This window comes from Panthera tigris, chromosome D2 (genome assembly GCF_018350195.1).
Source record: "Panthera tigris isolate Pti1 chromosome D2, P.tigris_Pti1_mat1.1, whole genome shotgun sequence".
Taxonomy (NCBI): Eukaryota; Metazoa; Chordata; class Mammalia; order Carnivora; family Felidae; genus Panthera; species Panthera tigris.
This window is the reverse complement of record NC_056670.1, coordinates 71101110-71114313: the sequence shown is the minus strand read 5'-3', so window position 1 is coordinate 71114313 and position 13204 is coordinate 71101110. Positions and strand designations below refer to the sequence as shown.

Sequence of the window (13204 nt, the reverse complement as noted above, 5' to 3'; positions counted from 1 at the left end):
TCAGCAAAGTTGCAGGATATAAAATCAACGCACAGAAATCAGTTGCATTCCTATACACCAACAATGAAGCGTCAAAAAGAGAAATCAAGGAATCAATCCCATTTACAGTTGCACCAAAAACCACAAAATACCTAGGAATGAATCTAACCAAAGAGGTGAAAAATCTACATGCTGAAAACTATAGAAAGCTTATGAAAGAAATTGAAGAAGACACAAAAAAATGGAAAAAGATTCCATGCTCTTGGATAGGAAGAACAAATATTGTTAAAATGTCGATACTACCCAAAGCAATCTACATATTCAATGAGACCCCTATCAAAATAACACCAACATTCTTCACAGAGCTAGAACAAATAATCCTAAAATTTGTATGGAACCAGAAAAGACCCCGAACAGCCAGAGCAATCTTGAAAAAGAAAACCAAAGCTGGAGGCATCACAATCCCGGACTTCAAGCTATACTACAAAGCTGTAATCATCAAGACAATATGGTACTGGCACAAGAACAGACACTTAGATCAATGGAACAGAATAGAGAACCTAGAAATGGACCCATAAACATATGCCCAATTAATCTTTGACAAAGCAGGAAAGAATATCCAATGGAATAAAGACAGTCTCTTCAGAAGGTGGTACTGGGAAAACTGGACAGCAACATGCAGAAGAATGAACCTGGACCACTTTCTTACACCACACACAAAAATAAACTCAAAATGGATGAAAGACCTAAATGTAAGACAAGAGCCATCAAAATCCTCGAGGAGAAAGCAGGCAGGCAAAAACCTCTTTGATCTTGCCTGCAGCAACTTCTTACTCAACTGGGACCTCATCAAAATAAAAAGCTTCTGCACAGCAAAGGAAACAATCAGCAAAACTAAAAGGCAACCGACAGAATGGGAGAAGATATTTGCAAACAACATATCAGATAAAGGGTTAGTATCCAAAATCTATAAAGAACTTATCAAACTCAACACTGAAAAAAACAAATAATCCAGTGAAGAAATGGGCAAAAGACATGAATAGACACTTCTCCGAAGAAGACATCCAGATGGCCAACCGACACATGAAAAAATGCTCAACATCACTCATCATCAGGGGAATACAAATCAAAACCACAATGAGATACCACCTTACACCTGTCAGAATGGCTAACATTAACAACTCAGGCAACAACAGATGTTGGCGAGGATGCGGAGAAAGAGGATCTCTTTTGCATTGTTGGTGGGAATGCAAGCTGGTGCAGCCACTCTGGATCACTCTGTGATCTGTCTCTCCTAGCTTGAAATGTCAGCTCCACAAGGATCCTTGTCTTCTTTGTTCCACGACGTATCCTTAAGACATAGAATAGTGCCTAGCACTTAGAAGCTCAAAAAAATTTTGTTACATAAATGAATTAGTTAATAAATCTTGTTATATATATATTCTCAGTGCTACCTTTGCTTTTATTGACTTGCAAAAAATAGAATCTGTTGATTTTGCAAGTGGGAAGAATGAACTAAAAGAATTTAATCTAGTACACTATCACTAAAGTTAAATAAAGTAGAGAGATCTTGTTTATTATTATTAAATTTAAAGGCAAATGTAAGCTATGCTGTGAATTTCTTCAAGGTGCACCTATACTTTCATATTACTCATATACTATCCTAAAGTAACTGAGCATATCCTAGTATGTTACATGACTAACCCAGAAAAAAAAAACTCCACAATAAAATGTTCATGAGTTTAAAATATTTTATATTTTTCTAAAACAAAATTATCAAATTTTTACAAGTTGAACAAAGCCATGTAGTTTAAGTGTATGTTCTGGTAGTCAATACCGCCACCCACTGGCAAATGCTAAAATCTAAAGCCAAAGGATTGCAGTAAATAGAATCCAAGAACCACATGCTCAAATTCAGTTGTTGTTAATATTTAAAATTACTTTTTATAAATCAAGTAAATTACATAACTTATTGTATTACTAGTCTTCTAAAACATTCATACTTGAATGTCCACATATCATTAAACTAACAAACTAATACATTTCTAATTCATTCATTCAGCCAACAACAAAAACCTTGAATGCCTACTACATGTCAAGCTCTATAATATGTACTGGGGGACACGCAAAGGTGATCTAAACATAATCATTTTTCACTTCATGGAGCTTACACTCCAATAGGAAAGAAAATCAAAACATCACACAAACATAAATGAGATAAATGCTATAAATTAAAAAGGTAGAGTTCTATGAAAACATATAACAGGAGTATCTGACCTGGTCTTAGAAGGTTAATGGGGTGAGGTGTCCTAGCATGAAGTTCTAAAATAAGAAAGGCCTTGAAATACTAAGGGACAAAGAAGCATGAAAGAAACTGAAAGAAGTCCAAATAGAGTATGACTTTAAATAAAGAATCAGAGGCATTATAAAAAACTATCAAATTACATGATTTATATATTTAGATATTATCTTTTAATCAAAAATTTAAAGGCTTAAAACAACAAACTCCAATCCTTACATTAGAACTATGTCTGAACTGAACTGAAAAAGAATATTGAAAACATAAAGAATATCCTAAAAAACATTTAAAAGGCTGGAACAATAGGATTAAGGAGGACATTGTGGAATAGGAAAGGAACATCACAGGAACAATTTTTTTTAATTTTTTTTTTACGTTTATTTATTTTTGAGGGGCGCCTGGGTGGCTCAGTCGATTAAGCAGCCGACTTCGGCTCAGGTCATGATATCGCAGTCCGTGAGTTCGAGCCCCGCGTGGGGCTCTGTGCTGACAGCTCAGAGCCTGGAGCCTGTTTCAGATTCTGCGTCTCCCTCTCTCTGACCCTCCCCCGTTCATGCTCTGTCTCTCTCTGTCTCAAAAATAAATAAACGTTAAAAAAAAATATTTATTTTTGAGAGGCAACAGAGACAGAGCATGAGCTGGGGAGAAGCAGAGAGAGAGGGAGGCACAGAATCTGAAGCAGGCTCCAGGTTCTGAGCTGTCAGCACAGAACCTGACACAGGGCTCGAACCCACAAACCACAAGATCATGACCTGAGCTGAAGTCAGACGCTTAACCAACTGAGCCATCCAAGCACCCCAGTTGGTTTTTTTTAATGCTTATTTTTCAGAGAGAGTGTGCAGGGGTGCAGGGGAGAGGGAGGGACACAGAGTGCAGGGTGGGGACAGAGGATCTGAAGCGGGCTCCTACTGACAGCAGAGAGCCCAATGTGGGGCTCAAACTCACAAACCATGAGATCATGACCTGAGCCGAAGCTGAACACTCAACCGACTGAGCCACCCAGGCACCCTGGGAACAACTTTTAAATGGTTAAGTAATGGTCTTATATACAAAGATGGTGACCTATTTTTCATCTCTATAAAACAGGGGGGAAAATGTCTTGCGTAGTGTATTAGGAAAAAAAGACGGTAAAGCCTGCGGGTTTATCTTTTTAACCTGTCTACTCCCACCATCTATTCCACGTTGCAAAGCTTCTCTGAACAGACATAAGAGAACAACTCAGCACATTCCTTGTCACTTATGGCAACAATCTACACTTAAAAACATTTTACTTGGACTTTTTATTTGTTTGAGAGACTCCAATCATTTCAACCCCCCCTTCCTGTTTGGGGAAATCTTTCATTGTGTGAATTTTGTTCAGACACAGGATCCCTTCACACTACACAAATCAGAAAAGTTAAATTCTCTATTTATGTATCTCCAGGTAGCCAAGGTATGAGTAAGACCCAGCATTAGCCAAACAGATGTTAATAAACAGGACTTGAAATCTTCACAAGTGATACAAAGATGTGAGAACAATTTAGAATTCTTTCTATCCATGCCTGAAGCATGCAGTGTCCACAGTAAGTATATGCCAGTGGTGGGATCCCAGGGTCCCGTGGAGCGACAGGAATATCTTAAACTTTCCTGCGGCTTCAACTTTCAGGTAGCTGTGAACCTACCCACCTAGCCTTCTGCTGTACCTACCTCTTTCCAACCAAGGTTTTTCTAGCCTTTCATCTTTTTTCAGACCTATTCAGTATCCATCTGTATTAGTTAGGGCACAAAATAGGAAAACCAAAAATAAGTTGCTTAAATAAGCTGAAAGTTATGGGCACCTGGGTGACTCATTCAGTTAAGCATCCACCTTCGGTTCAGGTCATGATCTCACGGTTTGTGGGTTCAGGCCCTGCATCGGGCTCTGTGCTGACAGCTCAGAGCCTGGAGTCTGCTTCAGATTCTGTATCTCCCTTTCTCTGTGACCCTCCCCTGCTCACGCTCTGTCTGTCTGTCTGTCTCTCTGTCTCTCAAAAATAAACAATAAAAGAAATTAAAACAATAAAATAAAATAAGCTGAAAGTTAATTTCTCCCTCACGAAATACTCCAGAGGCAAATGGGCGAGTAATACCGGTTACTAAACTCATTGCCACCTACCACCGTTTGAAAAGACCTCAATAATCTAAAAGTTCCACACAGCACTTCCACTTCTGTCCTACTGACCTGAACTTAGTACAACAGCCATACTAGCTGCAAGGAAGGCTGAGAAATGTGGTACGTAGCTGGAAGACCATGGGCTGAGCTAAAAACTTGGTGAATTCCATTACTAAAAAGAATGGAAGAATGAATTCTGGGAAACATGGTCTCTGCCATAACTTTCCAGTAACTGCCTTTTCTGCTGGAGTAAGCCAGAACTGTTTCTGCTTATAATCAAAGACTTCCAGTGATCCAGATTTTGTTTAATTTATGGAAAAGAGAGAAACCTGGAGCCACTCTAATGAGGGAGTTGATGGACTGGGGGGAGTGGGGGGGCTCAGGAACACCACACCTTGGAGACTGCCTTGAAAATTAACGTTCTACTGCATTCTCTACATATGAACATACACTCAATTTGTTGTATCGTGATTTTGATGTCTTTTAAAAATTCCTCATCTGTCCCAATGTTTAGAAACCATCTTAAAAGAAAACTGCTTTTTAAAGTTGCCTTTTCCTCTACTGTGACTTAGTAAGACTTAAACATACATTTTATTAAGTGAAAATCGTCACAAAAGCAGGTGAGCCCTCGAGGCCCCTACCCCTTAAGTAATCTATCTAATATGTACATATCACCTTTGACAACCATATATTATGACAAAATTATGCAATATACCACAAACTTGTGTGCTCTTCAACATGCTACCTAGCATTTTCTATATTCTTCATTATTTGAGCTTTTGGTTTTTAGAAGTGCCTTCTACAGGAAAGGGGGCAGGTGGGGGGAGGGGTGGCGGACAGTTGACACTGACAGCGCCATCTACTGTTAAAACAGACTCTGTGTAGGGGCACCTGGGTGGCTCATTTGGTTAGGCGACCAACTTCAGCTCAGGTCATGATCTCACAGTTCATGAGTTCGAGCCCTGTGTCGGGCTCTGCGCTGACAGCTCAGAGCCTGGAGCCTGCTTCAGATTCTGTGTCTCCCCCTCTCTCTACCCCTCCCCTGCTCACACTCTGTGTCACTCTGTCTCTCAATAATAAATAAATACATTAAAAAATTAAAAAAAAGAAACAGACTCTATTTGGAAAAATTCCTCAAAAAGTAAAAAGATTATAGTAGATGATTAAGAAAGAAAGAAGAGAAAGTTAAGGGAAGGAAAAGTATGGTGACAGCTCAGCAGAAAAGTCTTAGGAGGTGCACATAAAAAACTAAGTTAGAAAATAAGGAGCCATGAAGACCAAGTGGGATAAGCACTAAAGAAATGTTAGGAAGGGAATCAAAGACTTGACATACGCTGGGCTTTCCCTCTGCATTTTTCCTCTTTATAAAATGTTTCTAAACCAACATTTTTTTTTTTTGTATACTAGCACAGAACCGAATAGTAAAATTAACCAACATAAAAGGATAAAATGGGGGTAGCGATAATCTGTTATTTTTAACCCAAAGAATTCCAACTACAAATTACAAAAAAAACTGCCAGAGTTTGAATCTCACGGATTGCCTCCTCAGCTCTCATTTTTAAATTTCACATTCTTTGATCATTACCCAGATGTCCTAGAAACAAATCTCTCTCTCTCTCTCATTTTCCCCTCAACGATTCCTCCCCTTTCTATATATCTGAAATAGAAACAATACTTTTCCCCAAACAGTTTCTGGTATTAATCGCAGATACTTTCAGCTATGCTTCCTTAAATACAGAATCAAGGATCAGGTCTGAAACTCAAAGGAACCAATCTGCACATCATCTGTCTTGAAAAAAGGCCAATATCGGGGCGGTTGGTTGGGCGTCCGACTTCGGCTCAGGTCATGATCTCATAGTTTGTGAGTTCGAGACCTGCGTCGGGCTCTGTGCTGACAGGCTGTAGCCTGGGGCCTGCTTTGGATTCTGTGTCTCCTACTCTCTTTGCTCCCCCACTCATGTTCTGTCTCTGTCTCAAAAATAAACATTTAAAAAATTTAGAAAAAAAAGAAAAAAAGCACAGTATCACTTTCACTAAGCACTCTACCCTCAAAAGATTCACATCAGTTCAGAGATTGATTCATTAACTATTAAGGATAGTGGTATAAAAATGTATCTGATTTCTGCACAACATTTTATAATTATAAAAAAGGCACATATAAAAACATATGTGTGTATGTGTATATACACACATACACTATTCATATTATAACTTTGCTTTAAAAGTGAAAATGCCCAGTATGTGCTACCCCATTTCATTTGCTCACAGACATATGTTAAGAGGCAGGGATGTTTTTTGACTTGAGGCACTACTGACAAGAATAATAATATGTGAAATGCCAACAAAAGCCAGAAAAGTAAAAGATAACATTTGAACCAGATATTACACACTCCCAGAAAACAAAGTATTTTAAAGGACTGATAAAAAAAAAGTAAAGAATAAAAAAAGGACAGAGATGTTCACAGAGAATAGTGCACAAATGCATTCCTCTTTTGCTTTCAAAACTGCTGAAATGAGATGGAGACTGACAGCAGTTGAAGGTCACTGTGACAAATCCTATGTGTCTCAGCTATTCTTATTCTAGATTTCTCAGGCCTTAATTTAAATATATTCCTGACGTACCATTCTCTCCACAGAAATGGACATTATTTTACTTTCAAGATTAAAATTTTTAAAAAATGGTGTACCAAGACAATTTTTAGGACAAGAAAGATCACAGATTATTAAAAGAGCCATTTAATAAAGTACATGCTCCATGATTACAGGACAGAGAGAAATCTGTATCTGTCACAATAATCAAATTCAATTCAATAAGAAATCACTGATATTTTGTGCCAGAGTAATTTTTTTAATGAGATAACATAGGTTTAAGATGGGCATGATTTAATAAGAATTGCTCTAAATGAGGACTCAGAATACTCAGTAACATTTTTTAAAAAATTCATCTAAATACTGATGAATACAACTACATAAGGAGCACGTTCTCTTCGGCTTTTCAGTTAGATCTGACAGGAATTGCTGCTACACCATGCTGTAACAACACATGATCCCGTGACTGGATTACTTATTTGAGTCAAAGTTCTCTCAATCAACAGGATTAATATGCTGGAACAAAGTAAATACAATTAGTACAAAGCAAGCTCTGGACAGGTCAATGTATGGATAACTGGACGTGTCTCTTCTTTTAATTTCACAATGACAAAATTTATGATTTTATACCCCAATATTTAAGTAAGCTAAAACACTTCAATGGAGTCTAAAATTAGTATTTAATCATAGCTATTTATAAAAACTATTTAGAAATTCTTCCCCAGGAATCTTACTTTTACAATAAGCAGTTGAAACCCTTCATCTTCTTTTAAACACTCTTTAAAAATATCGCTCTTTTAGAAAAACAGCCACAAGAGGTCAGTCTTTCCTAAGAAATAAGTTAAGTGCACTACCAGGCAAGATGCACATGTTTGCAGTACACTGTGTTTACCCATCAGAAGTCAAATTTGAATGCCCACACATTATATGCAGTCAGGTCACCAAATCTTTCCGGATTCAACAAAAAATTACGGAAGATGGTATTGATCACACACCCACAATTTAAAAAGCTCGCCATGTATAACTTCATCTGATTCTCAAAACAGGGTGTAGACAAAATCTTTACCAATGCTACTTGTGAAGAAACAAACTCACTAAGAAGTTGATCGCTCATTTGAGAATTCTAAAAATAAATACGTGAGATCGGGGTGTGCCAACTACAGCAAAACAAACAAATGTAAAATTTCTTTTCACCTTATTAGATAGATACGTGAGTCGATGTTTCAAAAGCCATCACGCCACACATGCTTACCTTGCCAGCTATCATTGCAGACACACAGCTTTTCTCCTGTTAGGTCACAGTAACCATGATCCGGACTGCCGCAGTTGGCTTTACAGTAAGGAATGTCACAGGCTTCACCCTTCCAGTATTTGTCGCATTCACAGTACACTTGACTCGGAACAGAGACACTAGTGGTACACTTCCCGTGACCAGAGCAATTGTTAGGACAAGAATTGATTCTGTAAAATATAATTCATATATATTCAAATTCAAGGTAATTTAAAAATAATTTTGGTTGATATTTTGTAAACTTTTTCTATTTAACGCAATTATGCTCTATTACTCTCTTTAATGCTCTATTGAACACAATTTCACCATGTGACTTCGGTTCTTTACTCTGTACCCTTTTGTCCTTAATGCAATTCAGTTCATATTTCTTTGCAATTGGGGCGCCTGAGTGGCTCAGTCGGTTAAGCATCCGACCAGCTCAGGTCATAATCTCACAGTTCATGAGTTCAAGCCCTCCATCAGCCTCTGTGCTGACAGCTCTCAGAGCCTGAAGCCTGCTTCGGATTCTGTGCCTCCCCCTGTCTCTGCCCCTCCCTGCTAGCATGCACTAACTCTCACTCTCTCTCTCTCTCAAAAAATAAATAATAAACATTTTTTAAAAATTTAAATATTTATTTGCAATTTACGTTAATTAACTCAATGAGTTTACTTTGCTACTAAGACTCCAAACTTCCAAGGACTACATACTCAACATTTGCAGAATCTATGCAGTTCCAAGCACAATGTTTCATAAAGTACTGAAATGTTTTGAATATACAATTTTACAGAAAAAATTAAATTCAGGAATACCTGAAACTACATGAAAAGCCAAGATATAACCTGGTTATATAATAATATTTAAATAGCATGCTATCACCTATACACTGTCATAAAAAAAAGGATGTTAATAAAATTTTATTTTCAAGCTGTTTAACCAATTATATCCTACTCTAAATTTATTCTTCCTTGCATACATACTTGAGACAAAAGAATCCTGCAACAACTTGCTGATTTTAAATTTTAACATTCTGAAGACATTTAGAGTATCTTATTCATGGTGGAAAATTCTCTGGCTATATTCTACATTCCTGAAGAAAAGGGGTTAAAAAGTCTATGAAGTTCCCCTATGGCCATTCCTGTGAAAGCATCTGGAAGCATCTCTGGCTCCTTCACTTCACCCCTGGGACTTCCAGATGTAAAAACTTATCAAGTGTCAGCCACATAATAGATTCTTAATACAAATTACTTTTCTATTTAAATGACGAGACAGTGGTATTATCCACTTACCTTATCTTAAGCCTCAATTTCCTCACACATAAAATGGGGAAAATACCCATTTCGCGGAATTGTTGTAAAGAGAATCAAAAAACATAATGTACATAAAGTATCCAGCACAGCCCTGGAAAGCAGAAGGGCTACACAAACTTAGTTTACAAACCCATCTTCGAATTAGCAGTAAAATTCCTTCAAGCACAGACATGGATGAAGACTCCCTCCAATCCCACACACCTACTGCTACAAGTAAAGTTACACTTGTTTGTAGTTGTTTACTTAATCATTTACCAACAATTTTAAATTTCATAAATAAATGTCAACCAAACTTACCACTGTAATGTCCTGAGACTCAGAAATTATCCTAATGTGAGCTTAGCCAGTACTTTGAGGCATATTAAGATTTTGTGTCACTTAGGAAGAGATCTCGCAATTCTGAAATTTAACATACTAGCCTGCTCCTCATATAGAAGACATAATAAATTCATATAAACACAATAAATTCTTGGAAGTTGAATTATAACAACCATTATGATATGAAATTTTTTAAAAAATACTTACGAATAAAAAATGTTGAAACCAGTTAGATTATATGCAGCATCACTAAAAAAATGTAACAGTGCATAGCCAGATGTTGTAACGACTTCAGGCACAGTTTCATTTCCCCTGATTTCAGGGACTATCAAACCACTGTAAGAGAGCAAAATTGAACGCTGTATATATTAATATATATAGGGCTACGAACCACATAAAACTTACTCAAAAATATTCTTGTTATCACCACTAAATATCTGTAACAGGATAAGCAACTAGAAGGGTTAAGTCGAAAACAAGGTGCTATCCATTTTTCACCCATTTAGCCCTCCTACCGCTGCCAGTGAATGAACATTGCTTTCATACCATCATACTCCTTTTCTTCCTTCACACCATTTGGACGGCAATGGCCCATTTCTCCCTTTTATCCTGCTGTCCATCCAACTGTTACAGTACTAGAGGGTGGTCTCTTAACTCACGTATAAACCTTCACTTAATTCACCTCTGCTTTTTCCCTGTGGTTGCAAATTCTGATGAAGCCAGAAGGAACACTCCACACTAGCTAAGTGATTACAATGACATTCTCATTAAACTTGTATACTTCCAGTATACTAATCTAGGTATTTTAGGTCATCTAAAAATATACACTATTTATATTTTTTCAAAATTTGCATACTTATCAAATTATATTAATATTCCAAAAGACACTTAAGCCCATATGCACACAAAAGAAAACAGTGGGGGCAGGGGAGGGGGGTGGTGCAGCAGATATAAATGTGTAAGAGTTCTGAGTTGGTAACCAGGTAGTAACTGGTACTTTTCCCTTTTTAAATCTCCTCGTTGAAGAGGAAAAATTATGTATCTTCATTTACTTACACCATGCTACCCTCTTAAATCTGTGAAAACATGCAATATGAGAAAAGAAGCTACTAACAACAAGTGACACTACTCGAAAAAGCCCACATTCTTTTAGGCACTGTTAAATTTATGTGTAGGCATCACCCAGGACCTGAACTACTCATTCAAATCATATTTGACAGAACAAAGTGATATGGAATAGTCAAATAATGTATTTTATATACTCTCCAAGCAAACAAAAAGTAATCAAATCTTAATGCTTTTCTAATTATTACTGCATCTACTAACTAATGTTTATGAAGAAACAAAACCTTTTTAAAAGACTGTCAAGGGCCGCCTGGGTGGCTCAGTCAGTTAAGCGGCCGACTTCGGCTCAGGTCACGATCTCACAGTCTGTGAGTTCGAGCCCCGTGTCGGGCTCTGTGCTGACAGCTCAGAGCCTGGTGCCTATTTCAGATTCTGTGTCTCCCTCTCTCTGACCCTCCCCCGTTCATGTTCTGTCTCTCTCTGTCTCAAAAATAAATAAACGTTAAAAAAAATTTTTTTTAATAAAAAAAAATAAAAGACTGTCAAAAGATTTCAAATTCTATAATACCAGTCTTACATATATTTTTCAATGTAGTGAGATTACATCAAAGTGAGTACATTACTAGAAATAATATTAACAGATATAATTAATCTCTCTGAAACAAGGAACAGAATTGTTTACTTGGTTACTTATTTATAAGTCCTTTTTTTAAAAAAAAGAATTATTTAAAGAACAAAAGTACTTTATATAAAGTCTTTATTTTTAAAAATAAACTGTAAAAAAGAGGGTTTCCACATCGTGCATGACACATCAGGCAATTTGGACCAACTAACCCTCTCACTGAAGTCATCTCGAAAAATGACAACATACAAACAAAAATATGTTTGAAGGTACTGGAGAATGAAGAAGATGGTGAGCCCAGTTATCAGGGCCATTTCTCCTTAAGGACATTTGCTGATTTCAAAGTCAGAGATGAGGTTTGAATGGCTAAAAAACTGGGTTGCTTTAGACAAATAAGAAAGCAAAAAGTGGAACCCAGGGTCCTCGCTCTGACCTGGGGCCCCAAAGACTATGAGTAAAAGTGAACTAGTAAAAGATAGGCCCTCCAGGGCCTGCCAGTGTTCCCATGTACACTCTACAGGAATATATTATCTTTCTAGGCCCCAAATTATTACTACATATGATTTTACAAACATGACATCCAGTGCACAATAAAAAATAATACTTCTCTATTACAATCCACTCTCCACATTCTAAAAAGTCTTGCCTATAGAATAAAGTGCAGTTTCCTTAGTGTGGTATACAAAAAAGCACTACAGTGATTAAGGGATTATAAAACCTGAGTTTATATTCTGACTATATTACTAGCCAGGCAACTTTGAGGCACTCAGTGAATCTCTTTGTGCCTCAATTCCACATTTATAAATGGAGAACTTATGAACTCCATGGCAATAATAATCCCTAACTAAAGGGTTATTATGAGGATTAAATGAGTAAATATATACAAAGAACTCTTGCATACTGCCTGGCACATGATAAGCATTCAGTAGATGTACCAATTACTGTTCATTGGGTAATCTGGCTCCTACCAATCCCTTCTCATTTCCTATGATCAAATTACTCATAAGTACTTATATTAGCCCAAAATACAATGCTCTTTAATAAGTCTATGCCTTTGTACATGTTTTTCTCTACCAAGAACGTCCTATCACACCCCCATACTTTGCCTACCATTCTTGTACTCATGATGAAATTCACCATGAAGAATTAGTTACTTCTTCTAAAATCATACAGCACTCTTTTCATAACCTGATTATAATGCTCTTTGTGTCGGTAAAAAAAAAAAAAAAAAAAAAAAAATCTGTGTGCATGCCACCACCGGTGCCTAACTGCTGTGTACTGATGTAGCCTCCAAATCCTTGGAATTTCCCAAGTGATAGGAGCAGTTCTGTTATGCATGGGGAATTCTGCTCATTTATGCTAATGAGTGACTCAGGATGGGAGCTGGCCACACCATAAAGACTAACGATGCAATTAAAGTGTTGGGGCCTTGAGCCACAATAAATCAATCAAACTTCCAGAGAGAGGAGGGGGACTAGAGACATGGTTCGACCCTGTGGCCAATGTTTCAATCAATCATGCCTGCATAATGAAACCCCAACAAAAACTCTGGATACCTGTAGCTCAGGTGATCTTCCTGGATAGTGATGGGAAGGCAACATATCCCAAAGACAAAGTTGTGTT

At 37.2% G+C, this 13204-nt stretch overlaps 1 protein-coding gene across 5 annotated transcripts in view; it reads right to left on the bottom strand.

The window, feature by feature from the left end:
• ATRNL1 (attractin like 1) overlaps nt 1-13204 on the bottom strand; it is a 757637-nt gene that overhangs the window by 709508 nt on the left and 34925 nt on the right. For all 5 annotated transcript variants that reach the window (XM_042960329.1, XM_042960330.1, XM_042960331.1 and 2 more), the window contains exons 4-5: nt 10102-10230; nt 8251-8459 (exon numbers count right to left, since the gene is read on the bottom strand). In XM_042960329.1, the coding sequence (XP_042816263.1) occupies nt 8251-8459; nt 10102-10230 (338 nt within the window). The remainder of the gene's footprint in view (nt 1-8250; nt 8460-10101; nt 10231-13204) is intronic.